Source organism: Poecilia reticulata, chromosome 19 (genome assembly GCF_904066995.2).
Source record: "Poecilia reticulata chromosome 19, P_reticulata-male-v2, whole genome shotgun sequence".
Lineage (NCBI taxonomy): Eukaryota > Metazoa > Chordata > Actinopteri > Cyprinodontiformes > Poeciliidae > Poecilia > Poecilia reticulata.
The window spans coordinates 7,359,955-7,384,468 of record NC_088848.1 but is presented as its reverse complement, the minus strand read 5'-3'; the positions used below and the strand labels follow the sequence as shown (position 1 = coordinate 7,384,468).

Below are 24,514 nucleotides of genomic sequence, written 5' to 3'. Positions count from 1 at the left end.
CGTGCTGCTCATCTGCCAAATGAGATTTATTCCTCTAATGACTTAAGAAACTACGTCTTCTACTACTTCTTCCTCTAGAACAACACAAGAAATACAATTTCAAAATGAATTTTCTCCAGCTTTATGTGTTTAATCCACTTTGATAATCACCTTCTAAAAGGGTGTAATAGCAAATGTCATTTGGCAACTTTTGACCTTGATCAACCGTTTCTTGTATGCAAGCATTTATTGCATTAGATTTAAGTAAAAATATTCTTAATTGGTTTATACCAAATATTTATTTTTATTTTGTCAATTAAAGATTGAGCAGTCAGCTGAAAGTCTGTACGAATTTAGATCGCTAATGGAACTTTTCAGGTTCAGCACACTTGCTGCTCTGACTATCTTTTTCCCTTCGGCGCAGGACAAGGGTGGCCAAGCTTTGCCCAGGTGCCGTCTGTGCCATTGGCGCTAAAGCAAGGAGAAACTGGCACACTTTGGGCATGGCTGCAGCCCCTTCTTCCTCAAAGGCTTGCCTCGACTCCCTTCTTTCCCCTCGCAGTCCCTGCTGCTCCATAGCCCAGGGAGCTCATTAGGCCAGACTTCCTCTTCATTTAATCCATTTTTCATAGCCTAAAAAACAGTCCCTGATCTCAAAAATCCTGGCTAATTTAAGCCTGGATGTTAGGGAAAAGGAGTGGAAATATAGTTAAAAAAAGGGGCAGGCTGTGCAGCCTTTTCATATCTCTGATGTCAAAATTAAATGTTTTTATACGGTAGCAGTATGGCCAGAATGGGAAGATATAGAGAAAGCTCTAATATGAAAATGTTTTGAACAGAGTTTTAGACCCCAATAGACATTATCCTATACCGTCCACTTTCTTTCCTCTTGTCTGTCGGTCTTGAGGGAGACTGACACAGTAACTTGGTCTAATGAAAACATTGGTAATAACATGCTCCCTATCCTTGTTCCGTTAATTATGTATCTGCAACTGGATACCAGGAGGCCCCCATTGGTTTCCTCACTTCTTTGTGAAAGTGAAGTTTCATTCGTAGCTTAGCGTCTGGTGAGGAATATGCAAAGGAAGATTTTTATAAGATTCCCCTTTTATGCTTGTTTTTTTTCCTGCGTAAATGAAACTTGTATGACTATAAACTCTCTCAGAAACACAATTACTCAAATTTCCAGGGTGCCTTTTTTTTGTATAAGAAGCATTTCGTCGCTCTTTGTCCATCTATGTTGCTAAAGTTTACACACTCGAAAGTTGTCCTGAGCTTTGTCCTTTATCTCTTCCTAGGAGGACAAAGAGTTTTTTTTTCTTCTCTCCTTCAGGAAACCGTCACAGCATTAATATACCTCCCAGGTTTAAAGTGTTGATTAGTGCCTGTCTCCTCAAGCTGACACATATTTCACCAAAGGTGTCAGATGAACATTCAGAGTAGGTATGGGGGGTGGAAGAGGAGTCGCTTGCATACGCAGCTAACTGATGTGGAGGAATTGCTAAGCAGTCTCAGCTGCCCTCTCGTTAGCCTCTGAGATGCCTGGTGACAGAGGTGACATAGTGAAAGTTGCCGTGGGTTAAGAGTGAGAGGGGGGTTGGTGCCCCAAAGGGTACCATGCCATGGCCGTGCCAGGCCAGGACCCTGTACCACCGTCTCCAGTGCATCCTCTGTCAGCATGTCCTATGCTCCGGGCCACAGCCAAGAGGGCACTGGGGGGCTGTCACGCGTCGTCCTCAATTACAATCAGGGAGCGGAGCGTGCAAAGACTGCCCACTGTCGCTTCTGAAAGCTATTGCTAAATCATATTTTATGCAGGTGTGAGGCCTTTTGAATCTCCATTTAAAACCTCACACTCTACCACAAATTGATTTTGATTAGTGTCTTCATAAGAGTTTTTTCCCCCCTTTAAACTCTGGTTGCTGTTGAAAGCTCTTTGGTTTAAGATCTTTTTCAAGAGATGAGTGTTTGTTTGACTGAACTTTATCTTCCTGTTCAACTCTCTGTGTTAATAGACAAAAAGCTGATTTAAAGAGGTGGATGCTGTCACTACAAATTATTTCAGTGGAGTAGGAGCTTAAAAGAAAATTAGTTGTAACCCAAATGGTCTGAAAGTGGATTTTGGTATATTTAGTTTAGATCTATTTTCAGTTATCTTGCATACTATATTGAATTAGATTATTCTGAAATATTTAATTTTAATCTTGAAATATAGGTAGAAACAAATATAGACTGGAATGTGGATAGTTGTTTGGCTTTTGGTTGTTAAAATTGTTTGAATTAATTTGAATTAACAGTATACATCTTACTCGTTTGTGCTGGAAACAGACTTGATGTATTTTTTTAGACCTGACATTAACAGACACTTCAGATAAAACCAGTTTAGAAGTAAGTGGATGATTCTGACTAACGCCTTTCACATTTGGCATTAAACTCTATTCTGATTGATCAGATCACAGGTCCCCATTTTACATGGAATAAGCATGAAGCCACATCACAAATTGGATGTGAGCTGAGCTATCAACAGACAAAATGTCAAAGGTTCAGTGTTTTTGTATCTAAGATACATTCAGTCAGCTGTGCTTCACTTCTAACACAGCTGAGAATAATTTTACTTGTATTGTTGTAGAATTATATCAATGACAAAGTCTTTAGCTTTCGAACTCATTAGCTCAGCCGATGCAATAATGGCAGAGGTAAAAGAAGTCGAACATTTTTGGCTAGAAAGAGCTCAGCATCAGCCCACAGTCACTATAGACATAAGATTTAAAACCACTAAACCACACCACTTCTGGAGACCCGTTGCTTCACCTTCTTTAGCCTAAGCACAGGGTACTCTATAAAAGTGAATAGACCTTTCACTAACAGAGTGGGTTCATGCTTTTTATGAGTCATTTTATACTGCATTGAACACAGCTGCTACATTCAACTCCAAAAACAATTCAAATAAACAATATACTGGTATTCTTTTGTTAATAAAATAAATGTAGTGTTCCGCAGTCAGGCTGAGTGTGGGTGGGCTACATTGTCTAATCATTCATCAAATAAGGATAAAGGTAAAGATAATTAATGCTCTGACATATTTAAATTTGAAATAATCTTTTACTTTTACTAACAAGTGTATTGTAAATTGAGATCATATCAATATTTCTGAGTGGCCTGGTCACTTGAATCTGATAATCTGTGAATGGCAAGGAGCCATTCCAGTCTCAGATATTTGCACATTTTAATGTCAAACTGTCAATTATTATCAGCAATTTAAAGATGCAATTGAATTATTTAGTCCCAATAAAGTCTCTTACACTACTTAATGAGTATTATATTAATAATTTTTAACATTCCAACTGTGGTCCAATTGTTATTTTCTGTTTGGAGAGACCTGTCTGATTTCATATCAAAACTTAACATATAGATTGAAAGAAAATAACCTGAAATCTAAATCTGTTAGAGGTGTGAATAATTGTGCACTTAATACCTAAATGTGAATTCTATCCACTTGCTATTTACTTAGTACTTAACTTTCTACAGTAAGTCAAGAAAAAAAGTATTTTTTATGGCTTTTAGTTCCAATTCCATTGGCTATGCTAAGATTATGTAATCTGAGCTAAACTAATTTGCAAATAACTTCTCATCTGCTTCTAAGTTTTAATTATTAATCAAAACTGTTGCTGTTGTTATTTATACACAGGTCAGAATGGAGATGGTGTGTTTTGATGTTTTCTTTGATTGACAAATTTTCACAGAAAATCTTACTTTAAAAAAAATCTGAGTTTTATATTTATTGTGTCTTTGGTGTTGTAACCTATCCAAGTTGTTTGTTGCTGTTCCCATCATTCATGATTGTATTCATATGCATTCCTCCTTTCTCAAATTTAACAAGGCCTCCTGGCTTAAACAATCAGTTTTTCCGCCTTCTTATAACCAGCAACATTATTGTTAATTATTTAAACTAAATGACATGCATGATTAATACAAAACAAAAAGGCATGTAAGGTCATGTTATTTTAGTCTTGATGGCTCCTTTTGTGAGGACTTCAGCATACTATAAAGCCCCACAGAGAGGTTCATCAGTTGTACAAACCCTCCTTTACTGGGTTGTAACATTCCTAAGCAGACATTTTTAAAAAAAAGTCAGCAAATGATTTTGTCCATCCCCCAGAATGAGTGTGTGCTCTGTTATAGATTAAAAGAAAACGACTTGCTTTCTAAAAGAGAACTCGAGACAAAAGGGAGCAGCAGGAAAGGGAGGTTTGAAAAAAAGAGATGGCTACAGAGTTGACAATTGAGTTATAATATCATGTCCTTTATGAATAATTAATTTGATGGTGCCAAGGGCCCTCAGAAGGTAGATTAAATTCGTTCTGCCATGTCTTAAAACTTAGATATGCTTCATTAGTATGGGAAATGGTGGCAGGCATGTTGGGTTTTCACTTAAGCTGCTTTACTTAATGATGAGGACCACGCGACACTTGTCAGCCTCATGGTAATGCACAATGTTGGATTAAATGTATTCTTAGCTTCTTAATTGGCAAATTCAAAAATGCTATGCATTTTCTCTCCACGCCTGCTTTCCAGGTGAGCATGGCAGCTTTTATGATGCGACGCATTATTTTACACACAGTTGTCTCAAAATTTGATCAAATTGACTTTGAGATGACTGAAAACTACCAGAAGATATTTCAGCAAAATCAGTGTCTTTATTAAAAGGAGCAAAATTTAGCAGATTCAAATATTTGAGAACAGTTTGAAGTCAAATTTCTTTGAAGTGTTGTTTTACGTATTCAGCATTTTTATTACAACTGAAGGTAACACCAGACACCAGTTTTTGGGACAATATATAATACTGCTGCTTTAAGTTGATTAGAGTGTCTAGATGTCTAATTATTGAGTAATTTATGGCATCTAGTTTTCTGGAGTATATATACGGTGTTGCAAAGAAGCTAAACCAGTATGGTTTAACTTATTTAGTTTAACTTATTTATGGAAAAAGTATGTTATAATGTCCTGGATCTTTCATGATGAAGTGCCTGATGATGAAGTGCCTGAGGACAAAAGCAATACAAACTGATCAACTTTGATGTAATGACAAGTAATCCAGGTGACACTGTTTGTTTAGACTGTTGAACATCTCACCCTGAATAATTGCATAATTGCCCTGCTATAATCTGACAGGTTCCATTGTAACAGTCATTATCTGTTTTAGTTTGGTGCTCTCACTTAAAATATTATACTCAAGACATTTTGATAAATGTTCTAAGATTTTGTTAGCTGTCATATGTGAATGACTGAATCTTGACTCTGCAAATTAATCACAGATGAGATTGACATGCTGACATTTTATGTGAATTAACAAAGGCAGCAGACAGTGTTCTTTTCTTTAACACAGTGGCCTCAGTTATTGTGATCAGAAGCACCTAATGCATCCATTCTGTGTCTCATCCTACCTCGCTGTAAAAGCTATTTTATTTTTTTCACATTTCAAAAACTGGCTTAAGCATATTAAAGTACAAGCTAAATGTGGTAAATTTACGCACAGCAATGACCTTCTTTGATCTTACGTGCATATAAAACTTAAATCCGTAAAAAGCATGTTGTTGATTTTTCAAATCTTTAATATATGCAAATTGAAGAGGAGTGTTATGTTTGTGGCCTACTACAGTTTCCAGGCTCATATGTAAAAATTATTTACTGATTTAAGAAAAAAATTGTGTTCAAAATTGTCATTTTTGTCTCTTTCATATGGCCTGCTCCTTTGATTTACAATAATGTCTGTTGGTTATGTTTGTGAACTTGTTTTTCTTCACCGCAACATTCCTGCAGATGGTCTACTCCCCCCAGTGATCGTTTATCTTCATCCAGGGTTATTTTATTAATTATTGATTTAATGAGGAAGAAGTTGTTTGAAGTAATAAGTCTCGAATATGTTGATTTGCTAAAACTTTAGGTGCATGCATTCGGAGCAGGGCCAAAATGTTTTTTGTCAAATCAAATATTCATTTTTTAATATCTGCATTAGCTGACTGGAAGCATCCGGTGTGCAGGAAGCATCAGATGCGCATCTGAACAGGAGGTGTGATCAAGCGCTGATCAAGACAGTGCAGAGCTTTCTTTCTGTTTGCTTCACTCAGTGTTCACATTAGTTTTACAGTACATTGGGGCTGGGTTGGCAAACCCAACAAAGTGCATTTAACAAGTTATTTCATTCATTTAGCAACAAAAGCCTCTTACCAGTAGGTGTTGAGAAGTGCCAAATACTCTGCATAGAGGGAGCCTCCCAACAGGCCCTGTCAAAACATGCAAATGAGCTTGACGCCATGTCCGATTTTGACAAACATAATTAAGGTGTTTCAATTCAAGACATGTTAATAAGGAAGACTGCAGGCCTCCCCTAGGTCTTTATTAATCAAAAAGCCTTAAAGCTTTGTGTGTGTGTGTGTTTGTGTGAGTTTGTGTGTATGAGATGTGTGTTCTCAGATTTTATTGGATAATGAACTGTTGCAGAATGTTAGATCTCCTTTCGCATCTTTCGCTGAGTTTGAGGAGATAGGCAGGGAAGAGCTGCCCGAGGTGTGGTGTTGTACAGATAATTAAAAGGCAAGAAATTTGTGTTTCACACTTTGATCTGCCTGTCAAGTTTCTGATTAGAGAAGCAAATGCTTTTAATCAACAGTAATGTGATGATTAGCGTTCCTAAACTGTTAAATACGAATCAGAGGAGCGTCAAGTTTTCCCTTTCTTCTTCCCCCGCCTCTTTACATCCCTCCCTCAGTCCACTGGCAAACTTTTCTCCCTCAGTATCCACTTAGGGTTGTTAAATTAGATGCTGTGTTTGATTAGGACCAAGATACAATTTGGTTTACCCCCACAGTTGCTGTAACTCTTGCTACTCTTGGCATGAGTGCCTATTCCTCCAGCTTAGATATTCACAGTTGATCCTCCAAACCCAACAATTTGTGACTGTCAATAAAAATAAGATGTTTTGTTTTCCAACAAATCTGCATAAGACAATTTTCTCTACTGTCTAGCATAAAAAGACTTATCCAAATTTCAAAAATGTAAAAAAAAATGTTACAAAGCATTTAAATACATAAAAATGAGTAAATATGCACAAACATGCATACGTACATACCAATGCAGACTAGATTTGCAGTTCAGTATTCACAGCTGCAACTTTTGGATCTGTCCCTGGCCCAACACCAAAATGTTTGCTGACAGTATCTGATTTGAGCCAAAACTCTTTCTGTCCTGGTTTTCACTTGATGTAATTTCTTCCCATGTTTAGCTGAGGGCTTAGCATATCAAGATGATATATGAAAGGAGAGAACACTTATATTAAATCACATATAAATCATTGTAAGTATGTGTTTAAATGTATTAAAGCTTCCCAGTGTTTTCAAAAGAGAGTTTATTGTACTGATTTTTTTTGTGCACTGCCTTGTAAAAGTATTCAGAGTATTCGTTTAAAATTTTTGTCACATTGCAGCCCCACAACTCAATGTTTTTTAATTGGAGCTTTATGTGATAGACGGACACAAAGTACATTATTGTCAGGTGAAAGGAGAAGGATACATGGTGTAAAATATATAGTTTTTATTTATAAATTGTAGGGGTGTGGCCAACTCTGTAGAGTTTTTGTTTGTAACTCTACTGAGTTAATACTTTATGAAACCCGCTTTTGCTGCAATTACGGCTGCGAGTCTTTTGGGGTTTGAGTCTACCACTTCTGCTCATCTAGAGACTGAGATGTTTTCTCATTCTTTGCAGAATAATTCTTTGCAAGGTCAGTGAGAGTAGAAGGAGAATGTCATTGATTTTCAAGTCTTGTGATGGACTCTCAATTAGATTTTGGTATTTTCTCTGACTGGCCCGTTGTAAAACATGAACGAGTTGGAATCTTTGGGTTGTTGTCCTGCTAGAAGGAGAACCCATCTCAAAGGTGTCCCTCCAGTATCCATTAAGTTCCATCCATCCTCCTATATATTCTGACCAGTTTCCCCATACTTACTAAACTAAATCCACCTCAGTGCAAACACAATGTCTCACTGTAGTTATGGTGTGTTCAGAGTGATGTGCAGAGTTAGTTTTCTACCACACAAAACATTTTGGATTTTGCGGGCAAAAAGATTCATTTTGGTTTCTTCTGACCAGGGAACCTTTTTTCACATCCTTGCATATTGCATACGTGTTGTATTAAACACTCTTAAGAAACTACATTTGATTGTCATCCATCCATAATCTACACATCGATAAAATATTTTGTCAACTTGATGGACTGTAGCTGCCCTAAAGTTGAACTTTTCATAGCTGAAATACTGAAGTTCACAAAGGAAGGAAGAAAAGAAGGAATAAGATGCAAATATTTGTAAATTATGTTGCTTTGATATTGTCTAGGATTGAACAGTGGTCTGTGAGAAGCTTTGAATGTTCTCTAACAGAGGTGCCCATCTCCAATCACAGACGGATTTTAAGTGCGCTTAAAATCGCACTTTAAATGCGATTTTAAGTGCGCTGATACAAATGGGTGGCTGAGTACCAGGCCATCTGCAAACCTGTTTTGTGCTGTGATTGTTCTTTGACCCTCCCACAGTCTTTGTGCGATGCTCAAGAAGAACGCGGCAGATGTCACGGTTGGACAGTGGAGAAGTGAGAGGGATGTCCTGTCAGACCGTCAGTTCCCAAAACCACATAAAAAGTAAAAAAACTTCTAAAAGTACATGCGGGCTGTGTGATCCCACTGGCCCCTCACAGGGTAAAAAACTTACAGTGTCAAATGGACCCCATCTCTTACTGCTGAGGGTTAAACCTCTGCACTTCCTTTCAATTCACAAATATGCACTTTGTTTCGGCCAAGCAGATGCAGCCATATTAAGATCCGTTGAGGTTTGTGGTTGTAACGTTACAAAAAGTTCAAGGCAGTTTGACTACTTGTGCAATGCACTATGCACTTTTCCTGCCTCAGCTTAGATCTGATCATATTAGTGTTTTATGCTTATGAGCGGAAACACCAACATTCACAAAGCTTCTCGGCCAAAATTAAAGTCTAATTATTTTAATTGTACTTAAACTCTGATTTTATTGTTTATATTGAATAAAGTTTAATGTAGTAGTAGTAGGGTTGTTTTTTCCTATTATTCATGCACTACTTACTTTTTGTTTTTTACTTGCTGTGTGGCCAGCACAATTGTGTGACACAAATGTCAACACTATGAATAATGCATTCACAAATTAGCTCATTCGGATACGAGTTTTTAATTCTACACTTCATTCATTCTTTTTTTTGTTGTTGTTGCAATTTTGGCCAAGTTTAATCAACACATAAAAAATCATTTTCCACTCCTTGAAATACAATTAACAAGTCAGCTCTGCTTGAGCTTCACAATTGACCAGTTGTGAGTGGCGGTGGAATGGGTGCATTTGCTGACCAGCCGCCTGTAGAAATTCCTTGTTTTTTTTTTTATTTTTCTATTTTTAATTGAAGACCTCCGAACATACTTCTCCTGCCCATGCATTGTTGCATGCGGGGCAATCACTGCAGGCATCCAAGTCCATTAGTTTTCATTTGGATGGTTCAGTGAGACTGGTTGATTAAGTCCAGGCAATTTGCTTGTAGGAGCCCTCATTCTCCACTCAATCCTCCTGCCTCGCAGCCCTTTGCCACCAGTGGGGTTGTCGTTCAGGTTAATTTAATCTTGTTTGTAAGACATTTTAACACAATAGCTTGACGGCTGTGTAGACACCTTTGCACGGCAGAGCTTGCCGTAATTTACGCGTTGCATAACTTTGCATGTGAATACAGCTGCTGCATTTGCAATTACACATGCAGCAAGTATTTTGATACCAATTGTCACTTTAGTGAGGAAGGTAATGTAATATTTGACTGGTAATGTCAAAGTTTAAGGTGTTTGTCCACTGGGACATGTTGGTATAGTTACGTTATGCATGTAAAACAAGCATTTTCTTTTCAAACCCCATCAATTTTCATTGTAGGACGGTTAAGGCGACTTCTGCTGTGGGAAATAAATGTAAATCTGGCGATCTGAGAATTTGACTTTGAGGTTGAGGTGAAGGGAAAAGTGGAGGGGGAGCTCAAATAGAAAGAAAATGTAGCTCTCAGTTCTCTCCACCCTAGTACAGCCTTAAACAAATAGTGTTATTACCAGCTGCTCTCCTTCAGGCCCGGTCATTTATACCCATTAAACTTGCGTCTTATCACCCATAAGACGCCCTTACGTCTCTCCATCCACCAATTGTCTGTAATCAGCCATTTAAAACACCAACGGAAATTTCTTTTGTGCTTTGCTCCGGTCTGACGGACAGGCAAACGAGCTGGGAGGAGGAGGGACGGCGGGTAGGGAGAGAAGAGAAGGATATTTTCTGTGGAATGATGAATAAGCCAAGTTGAGTGGCTGACTAGCAGAGATCTGTCTTAATCAGAAGTGATTTGTCAGAACAGGAGCTCTGCGGGGTCAGGGCACAGGCGATGAATAAAACACAGCCTGGCGAAGTGAAGAAAGGCCCCAGAAATTCACCCTGACTGCCCACCACGACTCAAATGTATGCGAGGGGAAGGGCCGATGCAGGGGCTAACTTGGGATTGACTGGAATGGGCCAGCTTTAATCTACGCAGAATATTTCTTGGTCTGGGTCTTTTAAGTGCTTAATCTCTCGCCTTGGCTGCTCATTAATATCGCCATGTTAACATTACTGTTTGAGTGAGCACACTGCAAGAGAGAGACTGTTAAAATAATAATAAAAAAAAATCTTTCTAGGGACAATATGCTTCTTGAGGGAATCTTCTCGAGTTTTCTCTTAACCATGCAATGGTGGTTGTCGTTATTATAAACTGTCTGTAACAGCAACTCTTGAGTCCCCAGATCTGCCTCGCCCCTTTGTGACATAATGCTTGGCGTTCCTTTATTGTGAGCTATGTCACACTGCGAATGTGCTAGCCTCATGGCCTGTGGGCTCAGCAGTACAAATACATTCCACTGTGGGTAAAACTTTGATGGGGTGATGAAAGTGTGTCACCATGCAGTTGCAGACTTGAGAAGTCCTTAAAAAAGAAGCTTTTCTGAAAGCATACAAAGACAGGTAACTTTTCTCACCTGGGAGACGTATAAGTTGGCTGCTGCACTGTTTTTTTGTTTTTTTTTTTGTGAGAGTTTGAAAGCGGGGAAATGTATGGTCCAACATTTATCAGGCTTCTCCTTGCGTCCCCTCAACCATCCATCGGGATTTCGTACCCCGTTTTCTGGCAATGTGTGGCTTGTGTTGAGATAGAAGTCTGTGTGGTAGCCCTCACAAAGTGGTCTCAACAGCTTAATGAAAAGAAGCTTTGCTGAGCCTCGGAGAACAGCGCTGTCAGGATTTGTACCCTGCTGACTCCGGGGGACAAAAACTGCTACCCACAGACAGAAACGGGTAAAACAGATTATACCTCCAATTAAAAGTGACTTGAGAAACTTGACTCTCTCTGTCTTTGTTTGCTTTCTAAGCATCATTTTAGTTTTCTATGATTTCCTCAGAACTCGTAGAAATAACACAAAGATGTTCCCACTAAAATATTAATCAAAGAATTTATTTTCGGCTAATTGATGCAAAGTCTTAAAAATAAAAGTGGAGGAATGTAATATCTTTGATCCCAACACTGCAAGTACAGTGTTTTGAAAGAGTATTTTCTCTCCACTGATTTATGCTGGTCTTGTTACACCTACATGTTTCGGATCTTTTACAAATGTTAAATCAAATAAAACCTGAGTAAATACAAATAATTTTTTAACCAATAAATAATGTCAGAATGTCCCACTGTAGGCTTAGTGGACTCTTTGTTTTCATAGGGACTACCATCGCTACCAAACAGCTAAAATCAGTTAATACTTAAGACCCCCTCTAAAAGCAGTTATAGCTGCATATTTTAATAGTTCAAACACCAAATCCACCTTAATATGCATTAATACGCACAGTGGAAGCCGCCTTAGCACTAATACAGATGTTAGCTCTTGGGGGTACAGAGCATCAGCGACAAGGGAAAATGAATGCCCCACCTGGATTGGCTGATATAGAAATGCCCACCAGTATCATGTCAAGTACCAATGCAATAGGTAGATTTTCTGTGAATAATTTGGAGTTGCATTACGCAGAAAAATCTGCAAATACTGACCTGCTAATAGATGGACATCCACTAAATTAAGTAATTTATTGATTTAGAACACTATGAATTACATCAACCAATAACTAGCAACTAACTAACTAACTTTTAAGACATCTTTGCACATTTTGTCTTCTTTGCACAATACACAGTGTTTTTAGAGCATGATCAGCCTTTTACGGGTGTGCCAAATTTAGGTAAAGACTTTGGCTTGTCCACTTAAAAATCTTTTTTTGTTTTGTTTTGTTTGTGTTTTTCATTTTGGGGTGGTGTAATTTGCACATCTGTATATTGTACTGCTGCATAACCCAGTTAGCTTAAGGTCATGATCTTGTGGCCAATGACTTTCTATTTTATGTTTGTATATTCATTCTAGCTCATCTTCATGAGCTAAAATGAATAGCTCATGAATAGGAAAGCTCCCCACAGCTAAACATCCCAGTTTTAGTTAAGATTAGCTTATTTAAATGAAATTAAAACAAGGAACCAAGAAAAGTGGGATCTGCTTTATGACCCACAAAATGTTGAAGAATCAGAGTAAATACATTTCAGATTTTTAGTTAGTTTTGCTATTTTTGTTTCACAATCACAGAATACGTTGTGTAATAAACATCTGATATTTTTAAAGATTTTTGTAGAATGGAAGGAAAACATAGATGTTCAGCTGAGATAGTGCAGCCAGAGTCTGCTTTGCGTGTGCTCTGGTCATGTTTTTAATAGGGATAATTCCCCATACAAGCATTTGTTTTGTTATTCTATTATATTTGATTTTTTTTTTTTTTTTTTTTGTATTATTTAGAAAAAAACGTATTTTCTGCTTTTACATTACAGGAAGTAGTTAAATGAAGGTGCTCTGGTGCAGATGTAAATGTAATGTAATGGAATAATGGGCTTGTTAAATGGACCTTTGGGGGGAATCTTTAACAAGAGAGTCAGAGCAAGGCCTGCGGGCCAGGGTTATTTAAATTGTTAATAGCTGCTTAAACAGGCGAGGAATGTTTTATACGCTAACGAGCAACAAGTCAGGGACATTAACAGTAAATGAATTCTCCTTGCCGAGTTGTTTTATCAACTGTATGTTTTTCATTTAGATTTTCTTTTTGTAGTATCTGTTAGTTTTTGTTATAAATTATGTATTTATTTTAATTATGCTATTTTTCTGATATGAATATGTGACTTTGCAGGAGCTAAAAGCTTAACTTCATATGCTAGAACTTTTGTTGTTGTTTTTTTTTGTTTTGACCTTTGAAAATCCTTTTTTGCATGAGGTGACTGGTCTGCATATGGTGTTTATGAAGATATGATGGAAATAATGATGAATAATGACTGTGTTCACAGAAAAATTAACTTATTTTGTTTATAATAGGAGAAGTGCGTGTGATATCGTTGTTTAAATATGTTGTTATGCTCAGGAATGGCTTCACATTTAGGAGAAGGTTATTCCAATAGAATTTCAAAACAGATTTAGCAAAAATTCATTTTTAACTAAGTTTGACAAATAGAGAGCAACCCAATAATGTGTTAAAACTTAGGATATATTCAGCTCACTCAGTGAGATTAAATACAATATTTGGTTCATGGGCAAAATGTATCCTATGTTTTGAGAAAACTATTAATCTATGAATCCAGTAAAACTTTTATAAATCCTAAATAGTGTACTTGAACAGTGGACCCCTAGTATTCAGGGGGGCTATGGGCTATCCCTTCCAAAAAGCCTTATAGCTGCCTAGTTCAATAGTTGAAACAACAATTATATGTTACCATGTATAAATGCGCACAATGGAAACCATCTTAGCACTTTCTTATTTCTTAATTATTTCCACTGTTAGGTATAATCAAACAGTTGCAATTAAAATGAATGCTGCTCCTGGATTGGCTGCTTGGCGAAATTCCAGCCAATAGCGTGTTGAGTAACATAGTGCCTAGAAAGGTCAGACGGAGACCACTTCAACTAATTTTAAAAAATGGAGAAAACAACCAGCTGTAAATGTAAATGGTAGCTTCATACAAATAAACCACAGTCTCTATCAAAGCTTTCCATTCTACTTTGTCTCCAGTTTTTGGAACTAATGCTTCTTGCTCTTTTTGCCACCTGAACATCCTGTAACCCTAAGTTACAAAGAGTTCCTATTGGTCAATACTCTGGCTGGAAATCTTTTTCACCTGCAACCGCATCCATCTTTTGACAGAATGCAAACCTTTCCAATAATGCACTTGCTTTAAAAAAAAAAAAAAAAAAAAAAACTCCTGCAGTGCTTGTCACACACTCATTTATTAAAAAAAGAAGCCACGCCACCGACAGAGATGGATCGATGTGGTTATTTGTCTCTTTAACAGCAGATTTCCGCTTCAACTCCCATCCTGTTTGCCCCTTGTTCTTCTCCAATCAGTACGGGGGAGGGCTTGTATTTCTATGGTTATTAATACCTGCACTCAGTCTTTTAATCTGCCCTATTTGTCACATGTGACTGTCTGACTGCACTGTTTATTCTGGGTATTCTTCAATCTGTCTTGTTCCAGATTAGAAATTAATGAAGGCAGGAAGAGACACATTTGAGTCGGTTACAGTGTTAGAGGTTGTAAAACTGAAGGGTTGAATGGGAGGCGAATGTTGCTCATTTGACAGTGGTTTTTCTTTTTCTTCTTCTTCTCCCTGGTCCCTTTTCTCAGTCTCTCATTCTCCATCATCGTCTCCCTCTCTCTCTCTCTCTCTCTCTCTCTCTCTCTCTCTTTCTCTTGTTTAGCTGCCAGATGTAACCCATTTTTGCTGCCCCCACCCCCAAACAGGCGCGCAGCACGTGGGCCCTTTGGTGTGCGGCACCTGTGTAGTGTAATACAGTCAGCAACTGTGTTGTTTATTCTGGATTTGTTTGGTGCGCTTGAAAGCCTGTCTTTGATCCATGCAAAGATTTGTCACTTTTTTCCCCCCTCATTTTCCTGATTCATCCCCTGTCTCCCTCATTTTTAGCCGCTAATGTGAAGTTGTCTGGTTACATCAATACTTGCATTGTTGTTTTTTAGTAGTTGTGGAAGAGGGCTACTTATTTCCTTTTTATTTTTTGTTCAATTAATGTTTTTACTTTCTTTCTCCTTTTGTACCAACATAAGGCTCAGAAAAATGGCACTGGCCACGGAAATAATCTGAAGTGTCTTGTTGGGGGAATGTAGGCTGATATGTTTACATCTACAACACAATAACGCAATAAGTAGAATGGAGCAGTGAATGCTGTAGTTACTGTCATATGTGATCCAGATTTTCTTCTCCATTGCAGGAAGATTTAACTGTTGCCATTTTTCTAAAGACTAAACAATCTCAGAGTCTAATTGAGGATCAGTCACGAAGGGACAAGCACATTTGGCCACAGTATGTGTAAAGAAATGAGGCTTGAAGCTGAGAGAAACTTTAAAGCCATTTTTTTTCAGCCTATTGTCCTTTAATTTTACATCTGAAGTATAAAGTGGGGACAGAACTATCTATTGCTAAGCAGATATTCAAACATATATGAACAAGAATTGTATTAATTTCCATCTGCAAAGCAAGAACTATATGAAAATAAAATATGTGAAAGGTGTTGAAAGTTGCTCACGTGATAATAGACAGCTAACCGTGAGCACCAAAGTTACAATAGGAAAGTCTCCAGCTCAAAATTGAGTTCATAAAGTGAATGTTTATGTGAAATATAAACTGAGAATCATAGTTGGAAACCCAACAATCTGGCACCCTACACAGGGACATAAAGAGCTCTGTGAATCGCCCGATCTGCTTGTACTTCTCCACAGTGATGATGAATGGCCCCAAAAATTACAATTTAAAAAACAAACATTTCTATCAGCATTTGTGTGCATATAATTTCTGCTCCTGATTTACCCAGCATTATTACTCTGATGTTTATGAAATTATGACAGCACTCCCTTTTTTTCATAACAACTGTGAGGCATGAACAATAGGGTGTTGATTTTTGGGGATTCATTCAACATATTCACATTAAAAATATATTTTTGTTTTCTTCTGAAATTCAAACTGTTTGCATTTTAAGGATATTGGCAGTATCAATACATTTATGATGATTGTTGTGTTTTCGAAGAGCCTCTTTTGTATCATAGAAGTATTTTTTGCATTTTCTCAACTCCCTTGTGAAATATAGGAAATTCAGGTTGTTTTTCATATTTTAAAGGCTCTGTAATATGATGAAATCTACCCTGTAAGAGTGTAAACAAAATCTTTTCTCAGTAGTTTTTCCACTCACCAGTAATAATACGTTACATTGTATCAAAAATTGTTGCTATCTTTTAGCTATTGCTGAACACACCGTTTTCTCATACTGCATGCCTTTTTTTTTTCTTTTTTTTTTGGTTTTGTTTCTTTTTTTTTGCAGAACAAGTGGGGCAGGAGATTCTTGCCAACCTTCACACTGATCGTGAGAAGATTCAGAGAGCCAGAGAAAGGGTGAGTACCCACCTGCCACCTGCTCAAACTGGGTCCTCTCTTCCAACAAGTGCATGCAAAACCGTAAGCTGTGACAGCTGGTTAGCATCGCTGTCATATTTTTATTTCTTTTGAGTTTGTCAAGTAAACACAAATTCTTGTGTATACTTGTGTGCCTACTGAGTCAGCAGAATTGGGCTGCCAAAACAAGTTGGGTGCCTATTTATGGATATCACTGCTTTCCAGTGTTGCAGATTTTTTTTTAGTCTCGAATAACTACACACAACACGCAACATCGTATGAAGTGTGATCAGGTTGCCTGCATTCTTTCTGTGGGAATGTTGCCTTTTCTTTGAGATAGGTGGGCTTCACCATGTCCTCTTCTTTTTTTTTCTCCAGTCCTCTTTTACCTTTCACCAGTCTTCTCCATTTTTATTCTCTCCATCTGACTTTTCCTCAGAGAGTCCCTTCTAATCCTTAGCTCTGCCCCCTCCTAACACGCAGCCTGCCAAACGCACAGGTAGGCAGACACAGAAAAGACTAAACACAGAAAGGGGGCGCGGCCCCGTTGGCCCGCTCAACGCAGAATGCTTAAAGATCATAACATGGCAGCGGGCCTCGCACAGACGATTTCAAAGAAAATCAAACATCTCCTTTCAAAACGCTCCATAGTGTCTACTGAGAGTACCTGCTCTCTTTCTTTTTCTCTCTCTCTCCTGCTCCCCTCTTCCCATGAGTCTCCTTTGCTTAAACTCTCCTCACCACATGTACACAAATTCACACACGCACAGGCTGCTTTAAAGGAAGTTTGTAGAGCAAAAGTTAAGTTTAAAAAAAACAATATGTTTTTTTTTAACTTCAGTGCGATATGGTAACATATCGCACTGAATATATGTTAATAAGATATGTTACCACAAATTAACCTTTTTTTTCATACAACTCGTACATTACACAAACACACAAGAATGCACAGCTTCACATGTGGACTTTTGTTTTGACTTTTAAGCTTCAAATAGAAATCGACTAAGTATTTATTAATTTTTATTGCATGTGTTTTATATTTCTGTGTTTTATGTTTATGTCTCCCTATAGTGACATTTGAAATATTTTAAATGTTTTTATGTATTCTGTACGGCACTTTGGTTCTTTTGGTAATTTAAAGTGCTTCATAAATAAAGATGGATTTGATTGGATTGGAAATGTTTCACCATGATATTATTTGAGTATGTAACCATCATCCTAGTTTATAGCAGGACTGGTGCTGTGATATAAAGGAAGAAATGGAAAAAGGTGTTTCTTTAATCTGTTTTATTAGTCCAAATTAAAGTTAGGGGTTTTAGTCTTCATGAATTAGCAGAGAACAGAGAAAATTTTAAATATTCTCTTATTTGGCATGAAGCTGACTTTTAATCCAGCTAGTCTACTGTTAAGTTTCATCCAGCTTTCAATGTGTGTTTGGCATCTTGTTTGTTTGGATCACCAGATTATCTCCAAGTATCAACAATGTGACCAAAAAGGCAGCCCTCCGATGAAAGATCATTGGTTAGAATAATCACAAACAGTCCATCTTTGGTCTGTAGCCAACACAGTACTTATGTAAAAACCCCAAATCAACAGCAAGGGAGCTGAGACACATTTGGGTGTTCCAAGGTACAATTTCAAACAAATCTCAAAACCATTTTTTTTAAGTTTAAAGAAAAAATAGTGGATAAATCAGGCTATCCTTATGGATCAGGAAAGGTCCTTACCTCAAGCCCGTTGGAAAATTTAAATAAAATGCCTAAAATGAGTGACTGTGCCTGAAAAAAGAATCTGTTTAAGTTGATTCTTCCATTTCTGATAAAAAGCGTGGTCAAACATCCAACTTCACTGCAAATTTCCAAAATGACCTTTAAACAGAGTAGCAAAAAATTAAATATAATAACTCAACTTTAAATCAAAGTCCTGCTTTTATAAAGTAATTAAAGTTGTTTATTGTGTAAGCTGCCCCAATTTTCTTTTTTCCAATTTATTTAAGCCTGAAAAAGTCCTAAGTTTAACCACCTAAAACATGTCATCATGCTATGATAACATGTTTTACCATAGCAGTAAATTAATGTTGATATTTAAGGCAATTTTCTTAAATATTTAATAATTGCTACATTTCTCTATGCGGTTAGCTCCCTCAAATTAAGACTGGATACGTTTTTGAGCTGTGCTGGGGAAAACTAAAAGTTGAAACGGCTTCGGTTCTTTCACTCCATATATAGGCAAACGCAGTTAATTTTAGACACTCGACTGAACGCAAATTTCAGTTGGTTTCCATTTCAGGTTAAGGAAGGAGGAAAATGAAATGGAGGGGCGGTTTAAAGAGAGAAGTGTATTTTGGGAGAAAGTGTGAAGTATCTGGGGGACACATCTATGGGTAGAGGCAGACATCAGGCAAACTGCTGGACTTGTTGTCTTTGCCAGAGGGCCGAAACCCAAGGTCCCCCACCTCCTACCCTGCATCACATGTATCCTTGGCTCTGGCAACCTGCATCGCATCAGCCCAGGCTGCCAGAGGGTAAGAAGGAAAGATGGAAGAAGATGAAGAAAGTAGCAGCGAAGGAATGGAGGGAAGAGTGCATGAATATCAGAGTGGAAGAGAAAACGGCAACAAGCACGCTGCTGGATTCATTGTGTGAAAAGGGGGCGAATGGAAGAAGATGTAACACGGAGGATTAAAAACAAAATGGAGCAAACTAATGAAAACATACTGTGTGTGAGAGAATTCATCGGAGTTATTATCCTGCAGAAAGATGGAGATAAATGACTCCCTGCTAAGTAGAGAGGAAATTCTCAGCAATGAGTATTCCCCGTTCTCCCCCCATCATCCTCTGGAAACACAACTACAGGTAGATGTTAGTGGCAGCTCACTCAGTGCCGTGTCAGCTTATTTTTTCTTTCACACCATGTTGGCAACATCTCTGCCAAATCATTTTACTGTTGAAGTCCCTAAATCTGATAATAGGGTGGAATGAAAACATTCCTGTGACCCCTGAGGGGGAAAAAAAGGCTGAAGGAAAGAAAAGAGAGAAAATACATCAAGAAAAGGGAAATATCCAAGGCAATTAGTCCTGAATAGCCATGATCATTATTTCAAGGGTAGCTTCAAGGACACCTTATGCTTGCCATGTACGTCAAAAGTAAAGGTGCCTCTTATTCTTTTTTTTCCTTTTTTTTCCTACACTATTCTGATGTTAGCTCTGCAGCAAGATGAGCAGAAGGCCATTTGAGCGACTGCTGTTGACTACATGATTAAAGCCGGGGAAGATTTCCGTTCACATTGGGAACAATTTATAGACTTTGAAATTAGAAAAAAAGAAAAGGCCAAGATGGTTTTTACACTCAGTCAAGCTTTTCCTGTGTGGGATAAATTGGCTCTGAGTGTTTGCTCAGTAGGTGGTTTTGTCGTTGGTTGTTCCTATACAAGCAAACATCTTAAAGGTAAAATATAGAAAGCTCCCTTTCTGGAGTCTTTGTGTACAAAATAATAGTCGTCCAAAAGAATAAAAGCGGAACAATAACTGCTCCTAATAGAAATTACTTTTCATCTTTGTAAGTAATTTAATAGTAGATGTTGTAAAGTAATGGAAAAACCAACTGACCCAGCAGTCATGGTTCTGTAGAAGTGAATCATTATTTGTTCATAATAAAAGCAGTATGAAGTTGTGTAGACAGGTGGATCTGATTTAATCGTACTGCTTGCTGCTAATCTTAATGCTTTCCTAAAAAAAAAAAAGTTGGCCATTCCAGACATTGTTTATATCTGAAAACAGTCTAATAAAGATTCTAATATTATAGCCTCTTCTGGGAAAATATTATACAGCACAGTCTCCAGTGAAGACAAAGCAAACCTTCAACCAACTGTTATTGCCTCTAGTAAACTACTGCATATCTACATTGTGTTTAATCGTGATTATCAACTAAACAGCAGCAGATTTAACGCAGTGATGTAGAGATTTTGTAGTTTTGTTTTGTGAAAGCAAAGAAAAAAGTGACATTTTGAATTAATATTCTCCATCGCTCTGAAAATTAAAAAAGCAGTGCAAAAAAAAAAAAAACGTTGGCATCTTCTTATTTTTAACATTACATTTAATCTATAGAAAACGTATGCTTCTTAATAACATGTCTTGTATTTCTTCAATAATCAGAAAAGGATTCATAGGTAATCAATGACTTTGATGCTTTGATGATTGTACCAAAGTGGATTAGTGGACAGAAAGTAAAATCCATTTTGCACTGCCTCTGTCTTCCCAGTTGAGAGAAACGGACGCCAACCTGGGGAAGAGTTCTCGCGTCCTGACCGGCATGCTGAGAAGGTAAGAAGCAGGTAGGGACACTGTTTCTGCACCTTTCTCTGTGCATTGTGCTTTAACAGTGTTGTGAGCTGTGAATGAATGAATAAAACAAACGTCTTTTCTTCTAACATCATAAAAAGCATAGCAAATAATATGATCACAATCAGTCAGCTGTGATAAAAATTGGTTATTTCCCTTCTTCCTGTTAAAGTTGTTAAGATGGGTCTGTATTATTTTTTTTTGTTCTTGTTTGTAAATCATTCAGATGAATCAAAGTGCTGAGTGTGTGAGTGAACGACGATTAAAAACATGTGAGGTTGGATGGAATATCACTGTATTTTATGGCACAGAGTCTTGGTTGGACTGTAAATAGTACCAACAAGTTCACGCTGCACACGTCTTGTCTTCTTTCTTTGTTTTCCTCAAATCCAACTTCCACTCTTTGTTTCTATTGCTTTCTGGTTCGTGCACAAAGCAACCCCCAACAAACGGCACAAGTCCAAGCATTCAGACGCAGACATATCAATCGGCCTTGCATTATCTTGTGCCCACCCCTCCTTTTTGCGAACGCACATGGAGACACACGCGAACGCACTTAATACCTTGTCACATCTCCATTTCATAAAGTGCTGGTGGTGCTTAGCTCTGAACCGTGACGCCACAGTTTTGTTTCTTGCTCTCTGTTGTTTTTCTTCTTCTTCTTCTTCTTCTCCTTTTTATTTTCTCTCCTCCTGGCTCGTTGTGGATTTTGATTAAGAGTAATATGTAAATGACACCGACTAAATGTAAAATCCCCAGGCAGGAAGGAAGTGCCAATTGAAATAGATGCTTCAGTGCCCATAGACAATTTGCTGGGCGGCTCACGGGGCGACCAACATAAAGTAGGGAGAGGAAGGCCTGAGCAGGGCTGTGACGCCGACTGTAACCAATATTTCTGCATATGTCTCCATTTTGTCAACTCTGATTATGTGAAGAGGAGTGGGGGGGGAGGGAGGAGGGTCAGCTCGCCGGGCTTGTCACCCAAAGCTGTCCAGAAATCATTCATCATTCCCTCCTCCTCCTCCTCTTCCTCCTCTTCTCCCCTCCACCCCATTTGGAGCTGAAGTAAATAACACGCACTTATTTCAATATTATCATATTAATGTTAAAGTTCAGCTGTCACCTAATGGGAAGACTTAATCAGACGTAGCATTTTAAGAGGCACACCGCCGCCGCCCCCCCTCCTCCTCTTGATGTGCCTCAGCTCCTCTGGTTAGTGCCCTGCTGAAATCAGGATTTATGAGGGCTCTCCAGACTCAGGCTCTGACTGCAAACCCCTCTGACTACTTCCTGCCTTTTTTTTTTCTTCTTTGCATTTTATCATTGTCTGCGTAAAAGGTTGAGTTTTCATTGTAAACCTAACGTCTAAAGTCATTTAAAACCAGAGAGGCAGAACTGAGAGCAAAAATTACGCTCAGGATGCTTGAATGAGTTCTCTCTACCCCCTCCACCTCTGTTAGCGAAATGTTCCCAGTTTTTGATTAATCGTATATTCGTTTTTGATGTCACTTGCTTTGTCATTGCGCATGAATTGGAAAGGCAACAAAAGAAGTGGAGTTTACAAAAGACTTTTACAAATAGGTAAGATTTTCCACTGATACAAGCCAGAGGTGGGCTCAAATATTTGTGTCCCTTTTTTGAAGCCGCTAAGTTTCGACTCAGGAGGATTTAACAAGTACTTTCTAATGCAACTTCACATTTTTCTGCATAAACTGAAAGGAAAAAGTACAACAAATACAAGAGATAATGTAAATTGTAAAAGGTCAGTAATCTTGGCTCTCATCAAGGCCAGAGTGAAATAAGCGGAGTTTGTCTGATTGTGATGCACAGGATATGAAAGATTTTCCCTTTTTGTTTTTTGCTGTTGTAGTGCACTTTAACTAGCAGCTGTTCAAACTGTCCTTTAGGTCTTATGACTGTCACCCCTGCCGAGAAACAATTATTCACTCATTAAGCCGGCTGCCTTGGTTCAAGAAAGCCAATTAACTTTAAGACTCTGTGAATATCACTTATTGTAAGGAACATTCGGAAACATGTTTGCCTCTAAAAAGCTGTTGTTTTGTTCGAAAATAAAATGTTACAACTTTCAAACTGGGAAGAATCCTCTCTGCCAGTGAGGGTAATTGGTATAAAACACTGGATATAGTTCTGTTAATTGGTTGTGTGGAATAAGCCGTGCAAATATAGACGCCTCATACTGATTTGGTTTCTTCTTAACAAAATCCAAGGTTTGTGTAATATTAAAAAAGTTGACCTTGCGAAATTATTAATGCTCTACCATTAATTCAAAATGCATTGTGAAATTCAAGTGAAACTACCAATCTATAAGAAAATATTTATGTATATAAATGTTGTAACTTAATAGCATCATTGTGCACATCGCTAGAATATTTTTTGACATATTTAAATTTATTTTAATATGTCTTTTGAGTTCACACCTGCCATTCACCACAGTGAATCTGACTGACCTGAAATCAGCTGTTCTTCTAGGACCAGAACATTTTTTTCAAGTGTAACGTTACAAATTATCCAAAAGTATTTGTTCGGACAAAGGTATCAGTCAGGAGAAGGCTCCAATGTCTTGCAAACATATTTTCAATCACTTGAAATTTTAAATTTTTCATATTATAGTTTTGATAGTGTCGTTTTTTTGTTGTTGTTGTTTTTTATAAATAAAAAACTGGAAAATTGTGACATGTTTTTTTATTCGGCCCTCCTGAGTCAGTACTTTGTAGACCTGCCTTTATTTTTGTCTCAGCTTTGCACATTTGAAATTTCTGCAGACTTTCTTTGCAAAATAGCTCTAGCTGAGTCACTCTGTATGTGACCATATATATTTAAGTCTTGCCACAAACGTTCAACTTTAGGACTTAGTACTTTGACTGGGTCATCCCAATGGACGAAAACGTTCTGATCTAAACCATATAATCTCAACTCTAGCTGTATGCTTAAGGACATTTTCCTACTCGGAGGGTGCTGCTTGTTCTCTAACAAACCTTTGAGACCTTCACAGAACAACTGTAGTTATAATGAGATTAAATCATTATAATTATTTAAGTCCACAGAGGTGGACTCTAGATTATTTAGGAGGTAATTGATTGCACTGCTTTTTGATTACCAATCTATAAATGGGCCTAAATGCATATGCAGTTTGAATCATTCAGATTTTTATTTGTAAAAACATTAAATCATATATCATGTGTTCCTTCCACTTCACACTTTTGGCAAGAAAACATTGAGACCTGGTTAAAGTCTCAGAAGGAAGAAAAACTTTGAGTGGGTCCATTGTTTTGGATGAAAACAAACTTGAACTAGAAAGTTGAAGATGAGGAGGGATTTTCTGTTTCTGTGTCAGCATGACAGGGACTCTAAGCTGGCTGTCTGCTGTTCCTGATTAAAAAGGCCATAGCCCCGACTAAGGCCTCTCTTGTTTCTGTGACATGTTGACACCAAGGCGTTCATAAATACAAGATGATTCTCTGACAAGAGTAAAATCCTTCCAGCTGATTTTCTGAACTCCTCCAGCATTTCACCCACCCATGGTCAGAACATTTGGGGTATGGGATGCAGCTCCACACCCAGTTAGGACCACTGGGGCTC

General features: G+C 37.8%; 1 protein-coding gene across 4 annotated transcripts in view; it reads left to right on the top strand.

Moving 5' to 3' along the window:
* vti1a (vesicle transport through interaction with t-SNAREs 1A) overlaps positions 1-24,514 on the top strand; it is a 133,983-nt gene that overhangs the window by 69,062 nt on the left and 40,407 nt on the right. For 2 of the 4 annotated variants that reach the window (XM_008436860.3, XM_008436859.3), the window contains 2 exons: positions 16,504-16,574; positions 20,835-20,896. In XM_008436860.3, the coding sequence (XP_008435082.1) occupies positions 16,504-16,574; positions 20,835-20,896 (133 nt within the window). Of the gene's footprint in view, positions 1-16,503; positions 16,575-20,834; positions 20,908-24,514 lie in introns of all 4 variants that reach the window. The other 2 variants (XM_017310975.2, XM_008436861.3) reach the window with 1 other exon arrangement.